This window comes from Sphaeramia orbicularis, chromosome 11 (genome assembly GCF_902148855.1).
Source record: "Sphaeramia orbicularis chromosome 11, fSphaOr1.1, whole genome shotgun sequence".
Taxonomy (NCBI): Eukaryota; Metazoa; Chordata; class Actinopteri; order Kurtiformes; family Apogonidae; genus Sphaeramia; species Sphaeramia orbicularis.
The window spans coordinates 1983267-2007452 of record NC_043967.1 but is presented as its reverse complement, the minus strand read 5'-3'; the positions used below and the strand labels follow the sequence as shown (position 1 = coordinate 2007452).

General features: G+C 39.8%; 1 protein-coding gene across 1 annotated transcript; it reads right to left on the bottom strand.

The window, feature by feature from the left end:
• Positions 1-1300: 1300 nt before the first annotated feature.
• Positions 1301-23091, bottom strand: psmg2 (proteasome (prosome, macropain) assembly chaperone 2). Its single transcript, XM_030146694.1, has 7 exons — positions 22862-23091; positions 19130-19301; positions 18855-18913; positions 17548-17666; positions 17263-17442; positions 10394-10514; positions 1301-2010 (listed from the first exon to the last, which is right to left on the bottom strand). Exons 1-7 carry the CDS (start codon positions 22916-22918, stop codon positions 1930-1932), a joined length of 789 nt encoding a protein of 262 aa, XP_030002554.1. The 5' UTR covers positions 22919-23091; the 3' UTR covers positions 1301-1929.
• Between the last annotated feature and the right edge of the window lie 1095 nt (positions 23092-24186).

The following is a 24186-nucleotide window of genomic DNA, read 5'->3' as shown; positions in this document are numbered from 1 at the left end:
CTGTCTGTTATTAAATGTTTTGTGTGATTGTAATGTAAGTTGTAACGCACATGTGTAAATGATAAACTGATAAACTGAGGCAGAATATTGTTAAAATTGCACTTGTTTTTCTTAAGACAATTCAAGTTGTTCATGTTATTCAAATTTTAAGGAAACATTGTAGATGTAAACATTATCATAATGTAATTGTACTTTTTTCACTGTTATTATTTTACTGCTCCGGCCCACTGCAGATCAGACTGGGCTGAATGTGGAACTGAACTAAAATGAGTTTGACAGCCCTGGTCTAGAGGGACACATCATCTTCACATCGAGTTGAAAATATTGTCGTTTGTGGCCTGTGGAATGTTCTTCCACTCCTCTTTGAGGGCTGCACGGAGCTATGGGATGTTATCCAGAACCGTTCCCGCATGATTCGTGACATCTGAGGAAATGTGACATTTGGAGGTGTCCCTGTATTGTCCCCAGTATAAGGAGCGTCTGAGTACTATGAACACTGAGCAGTGTGTGAGTGCTGTTCACACTGTTGGAGCAGTGTGTGGACAGGACACACCTGTTGTGGGTGGAATCACTGGATCACCAAGTGCTCACTGGCAGAGAAGGACACAAAGGTTGGTTACAAATCAAGAGAATTAACCAGGTTTTACAATTATAAGACATCATGAGCTCAGTTTGTGCTGGTCTGGTGTTCCACAAATACTGTTCATGGTGCGTTTGTGTTTTTGCTCAGTGTAATTATTTTGCAGCTTTGTCATTCTATTTTGCTTTCATTGCATCAGTGAAATTAAGACTAAACTAGGGGCTATGCATCACCAATTTGTAATGCTGTTCATATGTGGATTTTTAGAAAACCTGTTTTCAGAGGCAAAAATAAAAAAAAGTTCTATTTTTTATAAGAGATTACTTGAAGTTTTTCACTGTGGCAGGAGCAAAGCCTGTCTCCTCCCATTTGACAAATTACGTGGCATTTAATGTTTCTATAATGTATATAGTGTTCCTTTTTAAAAAGATGTCTAGAAAAACATATTTTTGCTTGTTTAAAAGAAATGAGACAATACAGATTTGATTACAGTAGAAATCTGATTTGATGACTCGTTCTCCTTTGAATTTGTCTTAAGTTTCTCTTTTTCCTAGAGTGTAATCTACAAATAAAACTGGTATTATCTAGTTTCCATAACAGTGTTCCCTTCTCTGCTTGATTTACAAGATTTTATATGTTTATTAGAAGTTTAAGTTGGAAATATAAACATTTTCATTTGTTACAGGCCTAAATATGAAGATTTGACTGTCAGCATTTTGGAATGACAGAGCTCTCCGTTCCAAATTTGTGTAGAAAATGACTGTACATACCTTCTTCCAAAACCAGTCTACACACAAACAATCCTCCTTCCCACAAAACCTGATCTGACAGGAAAACCACAAACGTCTCTGCAAGGTCAAAGTCTGAGTCAGGCGGCTACGTCGATGTTACCGCCATGTAAAGTTGTGATATGTATTTTAGAAAGAAATCAAATTACAGAGAGGCGTGACTGCCAGGAATCCAGCATGGCACCGAGCCAAGCACTTTCAGTCAAAGCAGGCGGAGCTGCTGTCCGGCAACAGGAACACAGTCACTTTGGATACATCACACTCCTGTTTTTGGAACTGTCTTTTATTAGGAAAAGCATTATTTGTGAAAATGAAACAGCTGATGTACATGAAGTAATATTTGTACACGTGAAGGTTCTGAGGTCAAACCTGGTAGGTGGGCTTTACTGTCATGTCTTAGGTCCAGAGTTTGTTACGTGGGCGAAGCAAACTGCACATGACACCGATTCAAAACATGTTTACAAAGGAGCGAAAACACGGAAGCGTTTGGGATCCCAGACCAATGTCTTCTGGTTTCACTGTTTTCCCACAATCCAAAGCAAAGCAAACAGCACATGTGTGTCAGAAGAGAGCAGGTGGGATGCCACTTCCAAACAGAAGACTCCAGGAGGGAGGGCTCTTCCATTTAGTCGCCTCTAAACCCTGAAAGGAAAATCAGAAACAGACCATTAAAGGAGGCGTCTGCCAGAGGATCTGCTTCAGGGCGTATCTGTCGCATTTTCCAGACTGAGACAAAGTATTTGACAAATTAAACCCTCAGAAGAACAAGTAGAAGATATGTTTAATCCATTCACAAATCTATTCTAAGGAAAATGAGTTTGTTGGCATCAAGGTTCTAATAGTTTTGGATTTTTACCTTCGCCATGGAGGTTGTTTTTGTTGGCGTTAGTTTGTCTGTCTGTCTGTGTGCAAGATAACTCAAAAAGTCATGGACGGATTTGGATGAAAATTTCAGGAAATGTTGATACTGGCACAAGGAACAAATGTTTACATTTTGGTGGTGATCAGGGGTGGGGGGCCATGGGGGCCCACTGATCTGCCTTGGCGGAGGTCTGCGCTCTCTGAGTGCTTCTAGTTCATTATACAGGGTGTCCCATAAGTCTGCATACATAGGAGACATAATACATTCCATACATATATGGTTCTAACATGTATTTCTTTATATTTCTTCTTTATAGTTCTTCAGCAGTGGAGGACACGCATTGAAATGTGTTCCCGACAAAATGGCAGTCATATAGAGCATATTATAGAAATAAAAATGGTTTAGAAGAAGAAACGTTTATTTTTCCTATGTATGGAGACTTATGGGACACCCTGTAGTTTAGTTTAATTTAGTTTTGACTTTTTTTTCTCTAATTCAGTTCGTTTTAATTAGTTTTTAGAGCAGGTTTGATAGTTTTTATTAGTTTTCATTTTTTTCTAAATGCTTAGTTTTAGTTTAGTCGTCTCTTTTCTCTTCTTCTCTGTCGTCGTATTCAAATAAATCCCAGACAGGACTCTGCTGCTTTCTCCCAACTTTAGTCTCCATGTTTCCAGGTAGAGTGGGGACCAGAAGACGACTGGAAACCACAAGTGAACACAAGTGACGGACCCTTAAATATCATATGGTGCCAGCACAGAAAATTGCTAGAGTGAAATAAATTGATTTTGTATCAATCCAACATTGGCAAAGACAAAAACAAAGGAAATTTTATCCATAATTTTTATCCATTTTAGTTAGTTTTGTAAACACACAATACAGTTTCAGTTAGTTATTGTTTTTTTCTTTTAATTATAGTTTTTATTTATTTCAGTTAACGAAAATATTTTTACAATTCTAGTTTGCGTCATTTCGCTAGTTTTCGTGAACGATAATAACCTCGGTTGACATTTTATGATTTTATTAGAAATGACTCCTTTATTCACTAGAACCACTAATTAGTTTAATCACTAGTGAGCTGTAAATGTAGACTTCAGACAATCATGTGTTTGCATCAGAACTGACAGCTCTGGACTCATACAACAGTCATTTTCAAATCTACAAATATGACTGCACTGTCGGACTGACAACAGTTACCAGATAAACAGATGGGCTCAAACTGCTGGATATTCAAACTACAGGCTACAAATTTGGATGCATTAAAAAGGAACCAGTGGATTCAGCTTTTCAAATTATTTATATTTACTGTTGATTTCTGAAAAAGCTTTTTGCATAAACATGTTACTGCCTCTTGGATGTTGAATACAAATTTCCCAATCTAAAGGAAGTAAGTGGTGCCAGGGACAGCCCCACTCCTCACACATACTGGATCCAGCTGATGTCATATCAATTGCCTCTATATATGTGCCAAGTTTGAAGTAAATTGAAACAAAATTGATGTTTTTATAGACATTAGAAATTTCACCTATTATAAGATCATGGGAGAAGAAAAAAGACTGAAAGAATTCATAAAAAATGAACTTTGCTAGTGTTTGGAGTCAGGACACTTACACCAGAACAAACAACAGGAAAAAAAATTCTAATTCTAAAATTTTCCTAGATACCATTTACTCAGTGTAAAACTACATATGCATTTTGTTTTTGTTTTTTTTCTCAAAGAAAGGCCCTGACTGAAGAGTTCTGCATGAAATGCCCAGGAAATATTCCATCCCAGCTGACAGCAGTACATTCAATCACAAAAATAGTATCGTAGTTTTCGGACTATAAGGCGCACTTAAAATCCTTTAATTTTCTCAAAAGTCGACAGCGCACCTTTTAATCCGGTGCGTCTTATGTATTAATTCTGGTTGTCCCTATTGATCTGCGACTCCATGCGTGTCCATCTCACTGATCCTGTCAAAACCCAAGTGAAGCAAACTAATTCAAGAGTTTGCCATCATTCCGGGTGGATTAACCAAAGAACTCCAACTGCTAGATACACTATATTGCCAAAAGTCATGTCTCCTCCATCCACATAATCAGACTCAGCTGTTCCAGTCCCTTCCATGTCCACAGGTGTATTAAATCCAGCCCTAGGCATGCAGACTGCTTTTACAAACATTTGGGACAGAATGGGTCTCTCTCAGGAGCTCAGTGAATTCCAGCGTGGAACTGTGATAGGATGCCACCTGTGCAACAAATCCAGTCATGAAATTTCCTCACTCCTAAATATTCCACAGTCAACTGTCAGCTGGATTATAAGAAAGTGGAAGTGTTTGGGAACGACAGCAACTCAGCCACGCAGTGGTAGGCCACGTAAACTGACAGAGCGGGGTCAGCGGATGCTGAGGCTCATATTGCGAAGAGGTGGCCGACTTTCTGCAGAGTCAATGGTACAGACCTCCAAACTTCATGTGTCCTTCAGATTAGCTCCAGAACAGTGCGCACAGAGCTTCATGGAATGGGTTTCCGTGGCCGAGCAGCTGCATCCAAGCCATACATCACCAAGTGCAATGCACAGCGGTGGATGCAGTGGTGTAAAGCACGCCGCCACTGGACTGTAGAGCAGGGGAGGAGCCTTCTCTGCAGTGACCAATCGTGCTTCTCCATCTGGCGATCTGACGGATGGGTCTTGGTTTGGCGGTCTCCAGGAGAACGATACTTGTGGGAGCGCATTGTGCCGAGTGTAAAGTTTGGTGGAGGGGGGGTTATGGTGTGGGGTTGTTTTTCAGGAGCTGGGCTGGGCCCCTTAGTTCCAGTGAAAGGAACTGGGAATGCTTCAGCAGAACAAGACATTTTGGACAATTCCATGCTCCCAACTTTGTGGGAACAGTTTGGAGCCGGCCCCTTCCTCTTCCAACATGACTGTGCACCAGTGCACAAAGCAAGGTCCATTTGGACATGGAGGACAGAGTCTGGTGTGGATGAACTGGACTGGCCTGCACACAGTCCTGACCTCAACCCCATAGAACACCTTTGGATGAATTAGAGCGCAGACTGAGAGCCAGGCCTTCTGTCCAACATCAGTGTGGGACCTCACAAATGCACTTCTGGAAGAATGGTCCAAAATTCCCATGAACACACTCCTAAACCTTGTGGACAGCCTTCCCAGAAGAGATGAAGCTGTTAGAGCTGCAAAGGGTGGACCCACGTCAGACTGAACCCATAGACTAGGAATGGGATGGACCTGACATTCATATGGGAGTCAAGGCAGGAGAGGGAATACTTCTGGAAATATAGTGTATATGTGTCAACAGGTCGTTCAAAGTTAAATTGCGAGCTGTGTGGGAGCGTTGGATGACAGAAGGCGAACACACATTTACCAAGACAGGGAGGCAACGCCAGGTGAGTTACGCCACTATCTGCCAAAGGATGGTGGATACCTGGGCTAAGCTATCAGTCTAAAGTGTCGTCTGAGCTTTCACGAAGGCCGGAATCCTCACTGAACAGCTGAGTAACAGCAACGAGACGGACTCAGATAATGACGAGAGGGATCCGGGCATGTTTGATGCTGAAATCGCCCAACTGTTAAACTCAGACAATGAAGATGAAGAATTTGATGGATCTGTGGAAGAAGAATGAACTGAAAAAGTGAGAGTATTGTTTTGTATTTTTGTTTCGTATTTTTATTTTGCTAGTGTTGGCTCCCCCTCTCTTTTTTCTGATGTGTTACAACTGAACAATGTTGAGAGTTATTGTGATTGTGGTTGTTGTGAGTTGGAAAAAGTTTGACTTATCTGAATGTTTTGTTTGGCTCAATGCGCCTTATAATCCAGTGCACCTTATGTATGAAAATAGACCCGTTCACTGATATTGCGCCTTATAATTCGGTGCGCCTTATAGTCCGAAAAATACGGTAAGTTTTAAATCTTTAAGAACAGAATCACAAACAAACAATAGTTTTCCGATAAGCTCACAGCTGTACAATGAGGTGAACAAGTTGCATTGTGCTTATTGTGTCCATTACTGAGACTGCAATATGCAATTTTCATTTACTCATTTAGAAATTTCAAGTCAAACATACAGACTTGGACTAGTATAAAAAATGTGAAATTACTGGAGCTTGTATTCTTCTACTCTACACAGTACCTGCTCTAACTACACTGGTCTACAGTTATCTGCCTCGGAGATTTCAATGTGTTAAATCTGACATACTTAAATAAATGCTGCTTAGCTCAGGTTTTCAAAGGAGCATTATATGATAAAGTGATTATTACATATATAGATATATATTTATGTATATACATTTATACTAGGGATGTAACCATTACCGGTATAACAATAAACTGCGGTAAAAATGCAGACGGTTAGTATTACCATTTAAATTCTAATTGTCATTATAACTGTGTTTGATTACTGCCCTTTTCCGGAGAAAACGCCTATGTAAAGATCTGCTTTTATGTCAAATATTTGAGTATAGTTTTAATTTATTACAATCTTAATTGTATACACCTAATATTTGGAACCAATATTCACTTTTAAAGTCTTGGAAAAGGTTCATTAAGCATCTGTGTGTTATTTATGCAATAAATTATATATATTTTTCAAATTGGATTTTATATTTTTTTGTGTTTTTTGTCCTTTTATGTTTTTATAGTAGGTTAAAGTGAAAAAATAATAGACAGATGATATAGATGAAGTTGTGCTGAAAAAACAGATCCCAAACATGGGTATAGTAAACATTTGTTTATATAGTATATAAAGGCCAAATCAAAAGGACTGAAAAACAGACAGAATAGACTCAGACCACTAAGGGTTAATATTTGAATGTTTCTGCAACAGAAGGGACATTGTGCCAATTATTTTATTTGGTTTTTGTTTTGTTTTTTTCAAAATACAACGTGGTTCAATTATTTCAGTGTGTGTATTAGTACTTTTTGAACATTTTGAGCACAATTTCAATAATACCATGATAGTAATGATAACCATGATAATTTTGGTCACAACAACCATGATTAGGGCTGTTAGAAAATATTGGTTCTGCAATATATCGCGATATTTCCTTTCACAATACTGTATCGATATTAAAAAGTACTGTATCGGTATTTATAGGTATTTATTCAAATGCAGATATTGTGGAGGTTCATTTTTGTTTTTTTGTTTTTCTTTTTTGTTGATATTTTATTTATTATTATTTATCACTCTTTTATTAAATAATGTTAGTTCGTTTGTTGGGATTGAACTCAAATACTGTTCTGATGTTAGTTGTGAACTAATAGAATCTGAACATTTGAACAGGATCTGAAACTGGAATGTCTGTAAAACAGAATTTCAGTTTGAACACAGGAACATTTTGTGATAGAACATTAGATCCTGTTGGGATCCAATAAAAATGTGTTTAGTATTTGTACAGATTTATGGTGTAATTCAATTCTTCCAGGAAAAAATCATTTAAAAAAAGAAACAAACAAAAAATTGCCTTTTTAACAGTATCATGATATATCGTGATATATCACATTGTGATCCTAGTATTGACTTATCGTATCGGCAGATTCTTGCCGATACACAGCCCTAACTGTGATATGACATTTTCATATGGTTACATCCCTAATTTGTACATTAGATTTATAAATCATCCACTAGAAAGATCCTGAGAAGTGAAAGTATTGTGTTGTGTAGACCAGGGGTGTCAAACATGCGGACCACGGGCCAAAACCGGCCCACGGGAGGAGTTTACAAAGTCCAAAAATGACACCGGAGATATTCACTGTCAAGGGTTTGAACTCATTTGAGTTTGTTCCACATACACACCAACTGTGAGCTCTAGTAAAATATTATAATAACATACAAATGAGTCAAATTTTTCTTCTTAGTTTAATGTGAAAAATATGACATTATGCCCATAAGTAATGACAACTCCAAATATTTCTCTGTGCCTTAATGCAAAAATAACATTAAATTATGACAATACTTACATTTACAAACTGTGCTTTAACACTCATGTGAATAACTTGAACAAATATGACCAACCTGAAAAGGCTAAAGAAAATTAAGTGCAATTTTACCAAAATAATGCCGGTTAATAAATGCCTGTTTGTTTTTTACCTTTGTTGATCTGATCTATATTGCACATGAGACATAATATTATTAAAACTGCAGTTAAGAAATTTCTGTTTTTGTCAGAAAGTTTGAATATGTAAATATTTTCAGAATTCAAGGTTATTTTTTCACAGTAAAATAAAGTGGAAAATATGGAGTCATCATTATTTATAGTTTATTATACTATTATTTGAATTTCAATTTTTCCGTATTAGTCAAACTTGGTAAAGTTTCATTACTTGTAGACCAGTGATATGATTAGACCAGAGGCTGTGTTTGTATTATTTCCTCTTTTTGCAAATACGTCGGCCTACATCCTCCTAAATGTGGACATTCTAAATGACAGCCGTTTGAAATGACACAACTACACAGACTGATGTTGTGATTGGGATTGAAATGTGATTATTAGTGAAGCTCTAGCTCAGTGTAAGCTGATCCTGTCCGTCTGTTGGAGGAGGACTGGTCTCATGACAGATTGTGGGTCTGGAAGCAGAGCTGAAAACATGTTTCTGTTGAATGTAGAGATGGAACCATTACTGGTATAACGATAAACTGTGGTAAAATTCCTGATGGTTAGTATTACTGTTTAAATTCTAATTATTAAGATAACTGTGTTTGACTATCTATCTATGAAAAAGAAACTCAAACAACTCAAACTTGATCTGGAAAATGGTCAAACAGTGTCCATAAGGTTCCATCTTCAGTGCACATTTGTATATTTGATTGTTTACATGTTAATGTTTGAATGTTTCTGCAACAGAAAGTACATTGTACCTAATATTTTATATGGTTTTGTTTTTTTTTTTTTAAATGCAACTTGGTTACATTATTTCAGTGTGTGTAAAAGTATAACTACTGCGATAATAATGATCACCATGATCATTTTGGTCACAATAACTGTGATATGAACTTTTCATATGGTTCCATCCCTAGCTGTTACGCTGCTTTGTTCTTTCGTTTGTCCTCCTCCTTTTAGTCTGGGCTACACAGACATGGCTCCAAACAGGACTAGTATTTGCTGACACCTATTCTTGTATCTTGGTATTTTTATTGGCATTGGTATTTTTACTGGTGTTGGTATTTTTACTGGTGTTATCCTTTATCACTGTTGTCCATTGTCTTCAGCCAAAGTTAACATGGTGAAACTCCTCCATCTTCCACTTTCCTTCTCCCCCGTCACTTCTAATCACTCAGTTTGTCCCCTTTTCTCTACAAGTCTGTGGAAGTCTTCAGTGTAGAAGAGGGGATATCTGACGGTCCCACATTATGAGTCACAGCAACTGCCGCAAGTGAATAGGGCTGTGTATTGGCAAGAATCTGGTGATATGATACAAATCACAATACTGGGATCACGATACAATATATCACAATACTGTTAAAAAGGCAATTTTTATAGGTTTTGATTTTTTCCTGGAAAAATTGAATTACAGCAGAAATCTGCACAAATACTAAACACATTTTTATTTGATCCCAACAGGATCTAATGTTATATCATAAAATGTTCCTGTGTTCAAACTGAAATTCTGTTTTACAGACATTCCAGTTTCAGATCCTGTTCAAATGTTCATATTCTATTAGTTCACAACTAACATCAGAACAGGATTTGAGTTCAATCCCAACAAAGGAACTAACATTACTGAATAAAAGAATGTTAAATAATAATAAATAAAATATAAACAAAAAAGAAAAACAAAAAAACTAAAATGAACCTCCACAATATCTGCATTTGAATAAATACAATACCTAAAAATTTTGATACAGTACTTTTTAATATTGATACAATATTGTGAAATGAAATATTGCGATATATTGCAGAACCGATATTTTCTTACACCCCTACAAGTGAACTGTACAAGTATTTTAAGTATTTCCATTAATGTGTATAATCTGCTGTCAGATTTGTTCAGAAATAGAACTCCTGCTTGTTTTAAAGTCATTACCCATGAGTTCTGGACAGAATCTCAAGCAGTAAAAATGAGGCTAAGATTAAAACTATGTAAGCAAAGAAGGAGCAAGTGTATACGTCGTAAAACTAGGATGCGGTATGGTAGGTGTATGGTTTTTGTTTGTGCAGGTGTGGTCACTGACGGGACTGTCCAGCAGGTGGAGCCAGCTGTTGAGGTGGTCGACCAAAGCGAAGGCGTCTGGAACGTTGTCTCCTTCAGAACAGAAGAGCAGCAGCACTGCCAGTGGGATGTCCTCTGCACAGCTGAACACAACGCACAAACAACAACTATTTAACAAACAGGTTCTCCTCATATTCCATTTTTGCACCCTATTGTTAAGAAAAGGACAGAGAAAGAAAGGAAAAAAAAGGTACAGTGAAAGCACACTGATGAAAGGAATAATTACCCACAATTACAGACCGTGATGACATTAGGCCCTTTTCCACCAAAAGTCCAGGGGCCTCATGCATAAAGCGTGCGTACGCACAAAAACCTGGCGTACGCCCTTTTCCACGCTCACGTTCAGATGTATAAAGAGTGAAATGACCGTGGAAATGTGCGCTCCTTCACGCCAACTCCATAGTTGACGTACGCACGTTTCTAGTGCTTTGGAACCATTGGACACACTTAGAGGTGACACTGGGAAACTGTTAATAATGTGAAAAAGGTCATTCCTCCGATTGATGGGCACATCAGAGATACACAGAAGAACAATGAACACACCGGCACGTCATCCTACTGTCAGAGCAGCACATCCACCACCAGAACCAGAACCAACCAGACCCTGGGCCCACCAATGCCAGTCCGTTGCCTGGTATGGCGCAGCCGGGGCCCCACCCTGGAGCCAGGCCTGGGGTTGGGGCTCGAATGCGAGCGCCTGGTGGTCGGGCCTATGCCCACGGGGTCTGGCCGGGCCCAGTCCGAAGGAGCGACGTGGGCCCGCCCTCCGGTGGACTCACCACCCACCGAGGGAATCATAGGGGTCGGGTGCAGTGTGGATTGGGTGGCAGTCGACGGCAGGGAGCCCGACAACCCGATCCCCGGACGCAGAGTCTAGCCCTTGGGACATGGAATGTCACCTCGCTGGGAGGGAAGGAGCCGGAGCTTGTGAGGGAGGTTGAGAGATACCGTCTAGATATAGTCGGGCTCACCTCCATACACAGCTTGGGCTCTGGAACCCAACCCCTCGAGTGGGGCTGGACTCTCCACTTCTCTGGCGTTGCCCGTGGTGAGCGGCAGCGGGCTGGTGTGGGCTTGCTCATAGCCCCTCAGCTCAGCTGCCATGTTTTGGAGTTCACCCCGGTGAACGAGAGGGTCGCGTCCCTACGTCTTCGGGTCGGGGACAGGTGCCTCACTGTCGTTTCGGCCTACGGGCCGAACAGCAGTGCAGAGTACCCGGCCTTCTTGGAGTCCCTGGGAGGGGTGCTGGATGGTGCTCCAACTGGAGACTCCATTGTTCTCCTGGGCAACTTCAATGCCCACGTGGGCAACGACAGTGAGACCTGGAGGGGGGTGATGGGGAGGAACGGCCTCCCTGATCTGAACCCGAGTGGTGTTCTGTTATTGGACTTCTGTGCTAGTCACAGTTTGTCCATAACGAACACCATGTTCCAACACAGGGATGTCCATAAGCGCACTTGGCACCAGGACACCCTCGGCCGGAGGTCGATGATCGACTTCATTGTCGTATCATCAGACCTCCGACTGCGTGTTTTGGACACTCGGGTGAAGAGAGGGGCGGAGCTGTCAACTGATCACCACCTGGTGGTGAGTTGGATCCGCTGGCGAAGGAGGAAACCAGACCGACTCGGCAGGCCCAAACGTGTTGTGAGGGTCTGGTGGGAACGTCTGGCAGAACCTGATGTCAGTACGGTCTTCAACTCCCACCTTCGGGAGAGCTTCTCCCACATCCTGGGGGAGGCTGGGGACATTGAGTCCGAGTGGACCATGTTCTCCACCTCCGTTGTCAAAGCAGCTGCTCGGAGCTGTGGTCGCAAGGTCTCCGGTGCCTGTCGTGGCGGCAATCCCCAAGCCCGGTGGTGGACCCCGGAAGTAAGGGATGCCGTCAAGCTGAAGAAGGAGTCTTATCGGGCCTTGTTGGCCCGTGGGACTCCGGAGGCAGCTGATGGGTACCGGAGGGCCAAGTGTGCTGCAGCCCGAGCTGTTGTGGAGGCAAAAACTCGGGTCTGGGTGGAGTTTGGGGCGGCCATGGAGGAGGACTATCGGTCGGCCTCGAGGAAATTCTGGCAAACCATCCGGTGCCTCAGGAGGGGAAAGCAGTGCGCCACCAACACTGTTTACAGTGGAAGTGGGGAGCTGCTGACCTTGACTGGGGATGTTGTCGGACGGTGGAAGGAATACTTCGAGGATCTCCTCAATCCCACTGCCACGTCTTCCATGGAGGAGGCAGAGGCTGAGGTTTCAGAGGTGGACTCGTCCATCACCCAAGCTGAAGTCACTGAGGTGGTTGGCAAGCTCCTCGGTGGCAGGGCACCGGGGGTGGATGAGATTCGCCCTGACTACCTTAAGTCTCTGGATGTGCAGGGACTGTCTTGGTTGACACGTCTCTGTAACATCGCGTGGCAGTCGGGGACAGTACCTCTGGATTGGCAGACCGGGGTGGTGGTTCCCCTTTTTAAGAAGGGGGACCGGAGGATGTGCTCCAACTATAGGGGGATCACACTCCTCAGCCTCCCGGGGAAAGTCTATTCCAGGGTACTGGAGAGGAGGATCCGACCGATAGTCGAACCTCGGATCCAGGAGGAACAATGCGGTTTTCGTCCCGGTCGTGGAACGCTGGACCAGCTCTATACTCTCCATCGGGTGCTCGAGGGTTCATGGGAGTTCGCCAAACCAGTCCACATGTGTTTTGTAGATCTGGAGAAGGCGTTGGACCGTGTCCCTCGTGGTATCCTTTGGGGGGTGCTTCGGGAGTATGGGGTCCGGGGCCCTTTGCTAAGGGCAGTCCGGTCCTTGTATGACCGAAGCAGGAGCCTGGTTCGCATTGCCGGCAGTAAGTCAGACCTGTTCCAGGTGCACGGTGGACTCCGGCAGGGCTGCCCTTTGTCACCGGTTCTGTTCATAATTTTTATGGACAGAATTTCTAGGCGCAGCCAGGGGCCGGAGGGGGTCCGGTTTGGGGACCACAGGATTTCATCTCTGCTTTTTGCAGATGATGTTGTCCTGTTGGTCTCATCAAACCTGGACCTTCAGCGTGCACTGGGGCGGTTTGCAGCCGAGTGTGAAGCGAGCGGGATGAGGATCAGCACCTCCAAATCCGAGGCCATGGTTCTCGACCGGAAAAAGGTGGTCTGCCCTCTCCGGGTCGGTGGGGAGTCTTTGCCCCAAGTGGAGGAGTTTAAGTATCTCGGGGTCTTGTTCACGAGTGAGGAAAGGATGGAGCGCGAGATTGACAGACGGATCGGTGCAGCGTCTGCAGTGATGCGGTCACTGTACCGGTCGGTTGTGGTGAAGAAGGAGCTGAGCCGAGAGGAGAAGCTCTCGATTTACCGGTCAATCTACGTTCCTACCCTCACCTATGGTCAAGAGCTTTGGGTCATGACCGAAAGGACAAGATCCCGGATACAAGCGGTCGAAATGAGTTTCCTCCGCAGGGTGGCTGGGCGCACCCTTAGGGATAGGGGGAGGAGCTCAGTCACCAGGGAGGAGCTCGGAGTAGAACCACTGCTCCTCCACATCCAGAGGGGCCAGCTGAGGTGGCTCGGGCATCTGTTTCGGATGCCTCCTGGACGCCTCCCTGGGGAGGTGTTCTGGGCATGTCCCACCGGGAGGAGACCTCGGGGAAGACCCAGGACACGTTGGAGAGACTATGTCTCTCGGCTGGCCTGGGAACGCCTCGGGGTCCCCCCGGAAGAGCTGGAGGAGGAGTCTGGGGAGAGGGAAGTCTGGGCATCCCTGCTTAGACTGTTACCCCCAAGACCTGGCCCCGGATAAAGCGGAAGATAATGGATGGATGTATTTTACTTACTTCTATCTTACTGCCTGTTCCTTCTATTGGGTTTTAGGTCCCTTCCTCCTTTTATTTTACCACTCTACTATGTTACCACTCTCACTAGTTTTATGATGTCATGCTATCTTATTCTCTTTAATTTTTTCGTAGGAATAGGAAATAGTGACTTAAGACCTCACATCATACACCTGCTTTTACTTTATGTGATCTTTTCTTTTTTACTTATTTATGATATTTTGCAATAAGGCATCTTCTATTTTCATGTTTTAACATCTTGCATTTTGCTTTTTTTTTTTTCTAATGTTGTATTTTTGCCTCTTTTTCATTTGTTTTTGTTTAGCCTTAATACACTCTGAATGTAGTTGGTCGAGAACTTTCTAAACTACTTTTACAATGTGATAGAAATATATTTACTACTGGTTAATTTTGAATAAAGATGTTTTTAATTTTCACCCATAACCTGGAAACGGTTTGAAAATATTGAGTTTGAGCACCAGTTCTTCCAGGTTACTTGTCAACAATGACTGAGGAGACGTCGAAGTGTCAATAGCCGGCATTTCTGGGAAGAGGATTACCAGGGAAAGGTCAGCGGTACTGTGAAGGGAACAAGAGGTTAAAAGTAGAGAAAACACCACTGTGGTTTACTTGGAATAATGGGGGGCATCTCGTGGAGAAAGCGTATATATATATGTCACAGTAGAGATTGAAATCCAATAGGATTCCTAATCCTACTAGGACAGATAGTAATTTTAGTTTGTCCTAGGACAAACTACAATTACTATCTGTCCTAGTAGGATTAGGAATCCTACTGAATTTCAGTCTCTACTGTGACATATACATGTAGCACTGACCATATCAGGGGCTGGGGTGTAAGCTGTCTTAGCCGGTCACCAACGGACTGCACAAACGGGTCCGGCAGAAGTCCTGAAACTAAATCAAGAGGTCGGCTCTGTGACTGCGGCGTATATCTCACCGGTCGTGAACCTCAGAGTTCTTCTGTACGCGATGTATCAGTAAACAAAGGGTCTGGAATCCAACTTTTCTACTTGGGGTCTTTACTTAAAATTTACATTGATACAAACAAAAGATTAATTTCTAAATTAAATTACATGACGGTCAGAAGACTGTGATGTTCCTGGGCTCCAGGCTTCCGGTTCCACTTCTCTTTCTTTACGTTTTATATTCTTAGCAGCCAGTAGGATTGCATCATACAGTGATGTCAAGACGTATGCTATTATTACTTGACATTCATATAATATACATAAATTATTAATAAGAAATCAAATATAAATATAAATTTTTAACTGAAGCACAAAAAATGACTCTAACAGACTCGGAACCATAACATAAAAAGGGAGTCTGATGCATCTGGTGCCACAGCCGAGACCACCGCCAACCTCCAATCCCATACGAGCAGCAGCATGAAAGTGTAGGCTTTCTTGGCAAGACACCCCCGATTATTCCAAGCAAACAGCGATGGTGTTTTCTCTACCTTTAACCTCCTGATTCCCTTCACAACACCGCTGACATTTCCCTGGTAATCCTCTTCCCAGAAATGCCGGCTACACACGAACGTACTTCCCAATCGGATTCTGAAGTTCGGCCCCTCATCTCAATGAATTGCGACGACCCATTTCTTCTTCTACCTACATCTGAAGGAAAACCATGAAAACTTAAATATGGTTGCCTTTGTTTATTCGCTGTACATTGGGGCACACTGCAGTGACACTTTGATATATCGCCTCAGCCACTGTTGACCAGTAAACCAGAAGAAGGGATGCTCGAACCAAGGTTATTAACGAAAACTAACGAAATGACGTAAACTAGAATTGTAAAAACGTTTTCGTTAACTGAAATAAATAAAAACTATAATTAATAGAAAAAAATAATAACTAACTGAAACTGTATTGTGTGTTTACAAAACTAACTAAAACAGATAAAAATTAAGGATAAAATTCCCTTCGTTTTCATCTTTGTCAACGTCAGATTGATATGAAATCGATTTATTTCACTCAAGCAATTTTAGCTGTTGGCACTATATGATATTTAAGGGTCCGTCACTTGTGTTCACTTGTGGTTTCCAGTCGTCTTCTGGTCCCCACTCTACCTGGAAACATGCGCCGCGTTTCCACTACGTGGAACCGGCTCGACTCGGCTCGGCTCAACTCCACTCTGGTACCAGGTCTTATTCCAGACCCTTTCCATTACAGGATACTACCCACTTTACAGAACCTGGTCGTCATAGCGTCATAGCGTTACTTCCATGTCGTCTGCTCAGAGTTGCTGATAAACTCCCTCGCTGCGTGTTGTCTCGTCAAACTCATGCTGAATTTTTACATCTGAACCTCCTCGACAAACCATGGTGTAGTTTTACAGACTGTCATCATGTGGATTCACCTACCGACAGATTTACTGTAAACTTCTGCATCTGTTTTTTGTAAAAGGGCGGGTCACAGAGACGACTCTGACCAATCAGTGGTCTGCAGTGTTTACACAGTGTCACCTTTTAGTATCTGGTCCACAGTCCGGGAACCTCGGTGGAGGTGATACCAAAAAACTAGTACCGCGTACCAGATTCCAGGTCCTTTTTCAGAACGGAAACGCAAAAAGGCCGAGTCAAGTCGAGCCGATATCACGTAGTGGAAACGCGGCAATGGAGACTAAAGTTGGGAGAAAGCAGCAGAGTCCTGTCTGGGATTTATTTGAATACGACGACAGAGAAGAAGAGAAAAGATATAAAAAAAAACTAAACTTAAACTAAGCATTTAAAAAATAATGAAAACTAATAAAAACTATCAAACCTGCTCTAAAAACTAATTAAAACTAACTGAATTAGAGAAAAAAAAGTCAAAACTGAATAAAACTAAACTATAATGAAAAATCAAAAACTATTAGAACCTTGGCTCGAACTCAGTAGGTTCAAACCGTTTCCAGGTCATGTGTGAAGAACTGGAATTGCCTTGTTTTTCCAACACAAAGCCTCCCAGTCCTTCCTGTAGTTCTTCCTGTAGTCCTTGAAGGCCACTGCTGGCTCTCAGTACCTGTCTGTGTACAGGCCTTTGGTGATGCCTCCTCCAGGGATGTAGAGTCGAGGCTCGGCGTTGGCCTCCGTCAGTCCAGGGAAGGCAGACACTCGCTCCATCTCGCTCCATCCCAGCTCTTCCAGGGCGTCTTTACTTAACTTCAGCATGGACGGCGTCACCAGGTACCTCAGAGGAGAGCTAGTGTGCACACAAACACACACTTACACACATACATGAACACACAGAGCAGTGGTGTGTACACTGAGGGCACGTGGCTCCTCTGTCCATGTGGACCTGTTGTACCTCCGCAGTTGCTGGTCATCCCTGTGGTAGGCGTGGCTGCTGGACAGAACCACTGTCCTGGAGAAGCCGCAGGATTTGATCCAAGACACAAGCAGCTGACAGAACTTTTTGGATTTTGCCTGCATGAAAAATAAAATTAAGTCACAGTTACAAATAGATGATGCTTTCTACACAACTACATTATAGCAATTAAAATGTTTTGGATGATTATTGGGATATGTCTAGGCTAGGAGACTATTTATCTCTGAAAAAGAAACTAAAATTCAAACTTGATCTGGAAAATGCTCAAACAATGTCCATAAGGTTCCATCTTTAATACACATTTGTGTGTTTGATGTTTGCATGTTAATATTTGAATGTTTCTGCAACAGAAAGTACATTGTGCCTATTATTTATTTATTTTTTCCAAAATACAACTTGGTTAAATTATTTCAGTGTGTGTATTAGTACTATTGGACCATTTTGAGCACAATTTCAATAATACCGTGATAATAATGATAACCGTGATAATTTTGGTCACAATAACTGTGATATGACATTTTCATATCATTACATCCCTAATACCAGTAAATGTATACATATGTAACATAACATATAACATATTTACTTATATACAGTATTTACTACATTAACTGTTACTTATGAGGTGAGTGACAGAAGAAAATAATTTGACAAAACATTGAAATGAAATCGACAAACCTTTACTTGGTAATCTCTAGTTTTTTGAGCGTATGTGTTTATCAGACATACGTCTTCAATAACTCTGGTATCTCTGACTAAATTGTGTATTTGCACAAATTCTTAGGAATTAACTGTGAACTGGGTTGCAGTCGTTTACTATTTAAAAATGAATCTGCAACACATTCCACTACCAGATGTACTAATAGCATTTAGGAAAACTTTGTGGACACAGACAGAAGCTAAATCTCTGTATATTTTATCAAGAAAACCAGGCATTTCTAGCTGTCCTCAGTCTGATGTTGCCACAGGCTTCTACATCTTGTATTCATCAAATTAATGTATGACTCATGTCATGCAATTTAGTGTACAGTATTTCAGAAAATTCTGAGGCAGGAAACAAATAACCTGAGGAAGTATTTAACTGTAACTTCCACTGAATTATCTTTATATTTTTGTTGATCTGTAAGTTACAAATTCTTGAATGTGTCACTGTTTTCTCATTTCTTATATATATATATATATATATATATATATATATATATATATATATATATATATATATAGATAGATATATATATAGATAGATAGATATGTCTTCTTAGTGTACATGAAGCTGTTGGATTTACCTGAATAACCGGAGCCCTGATCTGAAGAACTGCCAGCTTCAGATCTTCTGCTGTGTAAACTGTGAATGAGAGGAGATTTTCACCAGTACTTCAAAAACCACTTGAAAATATGTGAAGTCATAGCAGTGAACAAAACAAGACAACCTGAGCAGCATTTTCAAACAGAACAGAGTCACTGCTGCATAAACAACGCTTTCACACCAAGTCTATTCGGAGGTGAATTCTCAGTGTGTTGGAGAACAGCGGTGGTTGAGCTGGACTCAGGTCAGCCGTACCTTCTGCGTTGGTGTGCAGCTCATCTGCGTCTTCTTTGTCGCTGGAGTATGGGTTGTTTCCAGCCATAGGAATCAGACAGTCCGTGTGCAGGAAGCCCACTCGTCTCATATTCAGAGTGGACACAATGAGGTCCACTGCCAGCTGACCCACATTCCCCACGGCCACGGCCGGCTGGTGGAAGGAAATGAAAACACAGCATTAACTGAGCAGAGATCGAAGGTTCACTCAGTTCTGTACCTAAGTACACACCTCAGCTGTTTGTTCTTCAACTGACTATTTCGGTTTTATGCTAATATTTAACTTCTACTCTATTACATCGCTGAGGCAAATAATGTACTTTTTACTCCAGTACATTTCTGTGACCACTGAAGTAACTTTCTGGCTGCCTAGGTTAGCAATTAGCTATAGTTGTTGAATATAAATTGTTAGGGTTCAATTTGCCTTTTATTCTATTTATGCTGTTACTTTGTTTTGTTTCTTTTTTCCTTACAGTTATTGTGTTTTTACCTAAATATTTGACTTTTTGCACCTTTCCATATGACATTTACCGTGTCCCCCCAACATAGAAAACTGTATGCACACTGAACTGCAGACACTAAACTGCCCTTTAGGAATAAATGAAGTTATCTGTGTCTGTATGTATTTGTATATAAAAGCTTTGAGAAACCCTTCAACTTTGTTGTCTTCTGACACCTTAAACAAAGCAGTGTCTTGTAGGACTCTCACTCCACATGTCTATGAGCTGCTTCTGCCAAGACGCTGATGACTAAATACTAATAATAATAAGTTTCGGATCAGTTTAAAAAGTCAGGATAATCCAGTACTTTCAGTGAAAATATCTGACTTACATCTTACTGCTAATACTTATTTTGTGCTTTTATTTTAGTACGATAATACTAAAATAGAATAATTAGAATAATCCAGCTACAGATCTATCTATCCCTGAAAAAGAAACTAAAACAACTCAAACTTGATCTGGAAAATGGTCAAACAATGTCCATAAGGTTCCATCTTTAATACAGATTTGTATATTTGACTGTTTACATGTTAATATTTGAGTGTTTCTGCAACAGAAAGTACATTGTGGCTATTATTTTATTGTATTTATTTATTTATCAAAATACAACTTGGTTAAATTATTTCAGTGTGTGTATTAGTACTTTTTGAACATTTTGAGTACAATTACAACAATATCACGATAATAATGATAACTGTGATAATTTTGGTCACAATAACCATGATCTGAAATTTCCATATGGTTACATCCGTACCTCCATCACTGTCACAGCAGAACTTAAGGCATTAAGAGGAAGTTGGGGTTTGATATAATGGCAGATAACGGGTCTTTTTCATTTTTCATTAAGTTTTATGAATTTATCCGAGCAGTTTGTGGCACCAGTATCCAAATAATGTTTAACTTGAGGGGTAACGTCAGACAGTACTTTTTTTTTTGTTACTGAACTTGTGAAAATCACAAACTCTCAACAAGGATAATAATATAGTAATACAAATGAACATAAATAAAATAAAGTACAAAAATCATGGGGATATGTAGGGCAAGAGCAAAAATACATTCAAATACAGTACAATGCAAATCATTAGGCATTTTAAATTAATGTATTGGAGCAGAGATGCAACAGAGAAGACTTTTTAAATTAAAACGATAAGTAACGAGCAATGTTCTGGCTTATTTTCATTGCAGTTTTGTTTTTTTCTAATTTTCTCAGGGACAAAACAAACATTTTAAATTCGTTTGTAAATCCAGAAAAGGAGGGCTTGTTATTTCTACATTTTGCGCAGTGGATATGATATTTACCCAAAAATAAAATTATATTAATGATATCTGAAACAGATGAGGCCAAATTATCCGTATAAAAAATAATATAATTCAAAACATGGAACATCATTCATCTTTAGTGAAATCCAATTTTTTGTGTCTGACCAAAAACCGTGTGATGCAGGACATCAGAAAAATAAGTGTTCTAAGGTTTCATCAGGACCACTGCAGAAGGAGCATTAATCCACCTCAAACTGAAATCTTTTCTTAAGGAACTCTGCTACAGGATAAATCCTGTTCATGATTTTAAAGTGAGTTTCTTTAACCTTTAGCAAGATTGGCCATTTCATAAATTTAGAGTGTGCTTTGTTCAATGAACAAGATGTTAGTGAGGTGGGCCTCTGCCATAATCATGATACAGCCTAGACTTTAAAACAGTACTAATGAATCTATTGTTACATTTTCTTTCAAACAGATTACATTCATCAATCAATACTTTTGGTACTGTTGGTACAAATGTATTATAATTTAAGAAGTTTCAAATCAGATGGAGTAAAGGTAAAGGGATCACTCTACACATTTTGTTATATTCACTCATAGAACAATCTAAACTGCATTTTTCCACAAAATCTGCATATCTTAAAAGGTTACCATCTCATTCCATTACATCTGTAATAAATATAATGTTCCTTTGGTACCAGTTACTTTTGAATACTGATTTCCTATTCAATGTAATTACTTGATTATTCCATAAAGTTGAATTATGAGGAGAAAAATTGTGGGTAAATATCATTTTCCAAAACTGCAGAGTCTGTTTCTGAAAAGTGGACTTCTTGATCGGAATCCTGTTCACATCAAAATCACATTTCAAAATAAAATCTAAACCTCCCATTTTCTTAAACAAAGACCTTGGAATGTGGAACCATATGGAGTTTGGCTGTGATAAACAGGCTTTAATCCAGTTCATTCTAAATGTGTCAACCATAGATTCCAAATCTGGGGCTTTAACACCACCTTTGTCATGGTCCTTTACAAGCTGAGGTCTTTTTATGTAGTGGGTTTTATTTCTCCACAGAAACTGGAAAATAATTGTGTTCATTTTACAAATATTTACAGAAGAGATGAATAAGGAGTGGCAAGGATAACTTAGTTTAGAAATACCTTCTGCTTTAGATAAAGTAATTCTGCCAAAGACTGAAAGGTCTCTGATTAACCAGTGACTGAATATTTTTTTCAAATCTTACGTATGGTTTGAGATATTAGTGTCTCTTCTAATTACATTTTTTGATAATGTTATTCCTAAATATTTAACTTCAGATACCACTTTAATTAAGGAAACATAAGAGTCACAGCTTGAATGAATGGGGAGTAGCTCACATTTATTAATGTTAACAGATAATCCTGATGCTTTAGAAAAGATGGAGATAGTGCTTAAAGTTTTATCCACCATTGATTTGTCTTTTAAAAAGATACAGGTATCATCTGCAAATTGACTTATCTTAAATTCCTTGTTGTAAATAGTCATTTCTTGTGTATCCCTGGAATTGTCAATAAACAGTGTTAATAATTATGTTGCCAAAATAAAAAGTTTGGGGGAGATAGGGCATCCCTGTCTAATACCACGTAACACTTTAAATCCAGGAGTTAATCCTGGGTTCAGACACACAGTGCTACTAATGTCTGTGGATAACATTCGAACCAATTTACAAAAATTTGCCCCAAAACCCAAAAAATGTGATGTCTTTAACAGAAAGGTGTGTTCCACGGTATCAAAGGCCTTGGAAAAGTCTACAAATAACACATAACTGTCTGTTTTGATATACTCCCCGTAGTCTAATAAATCAAGGATCAACCTAGTGTGGTTATGTAGGTTCCGACCTTTAGCAAAGGAGGACTGATTTTCATGAACTACTTTGATAGACCACATGTGTGAAGTGAAAGTCCACACACTCACCATGACCAGGGTAAAAGCTCTGAAGGAGGGACTGCACTGAGGAGAAGGGACGAACATGGCGAACACACAAACACACCGGATAAAAATAAAACAAAAAATAAAAATAAAAAAAGATTTGTGCTGGTTCACGTCAAGTAAAACTAGACTGTCCGGAAGTCTTTGCCTTGTATTTGTGTTAAAGACGAGCAGATTTCATGCTGAGTGTTTTGGACTGCTGGTCCCTCGCGCTGCGTCGATTATTGATGACGTAGACATTTTAGTGGCTTAAGAATATGCCTGAATACAACGGAAATGTGGTAGGTGGTCTCATCTTTAGAATACATACGAAAAGCATTTTATTTTGTGTATATGTCTCATTTTGGCCAAATAGTCCAAATACTGTTGAGAAAGTCTTATTCTAATTAGGCATATTAATGGACAACTGCAGCCAAACAAAGATTAACTGTGTATTAGAGATCGACAACTGCTTTTTCCTTTTCTCATCACACTTGCGTCATGGACATACTTGTATTTTTTATTATTTTAACGTCCATAGGTATTCTTGTCCTGAAACCACTCTACACTTATCCTTTCTGTGTGAACACTCTTCTAATTTCTGCTCTAAAATTGAAAAATGTATCATATCTAAAAGTAATGAAAAGATAACTATAACATCCCAAAATGTCATTCCATATTTTAAACATGACATTCGCAATTTAGAATTTGTTGTAAATTTGATCATTTTATTTGGAAAATTTCATATACACAAAAATAAATATACCAAAACACAACCAAATTTTAAAATCTTCCTGATGGAATTTGAAAAATACATTAAATCTTTAGAATTTATATTTAACAAAAAAAAAAAAAAAGCACAAACACCTTGACAATTTGTAATTTCAATTATCAATATCATATACATTTATTTACAATATTTACAACATACAAATAATATTAACATTATATTCAAGTGTATTTTGCATAGAGATATATGTATTTATTAATTTTAAACACTGTGTTTAGAATATGACATAAATAATATAAGTCAAATATCAGTGTATTTGGAATAAATGTAGTTTACTTATGAGTTTATAAACTGAACCCAGGATGACAGCACTAAACTGTGTCTCTTTCCAAACATTCACACTTATAAAACTCTTCAAATTTTTTTTATTTCACAAATTTTTTTCTCATTTCAAAATACATTTTCCTGAAAATATAAGTAATTACCTACCCAAAAATATAAGTTTGGTGTAGATCATTGTAATTTCATTTTTTGGAGCAGATGTTAACCTTGCCCAGATGAGAGAAGCTGACACCACAATGCCAATGACTGCAAATTCTGT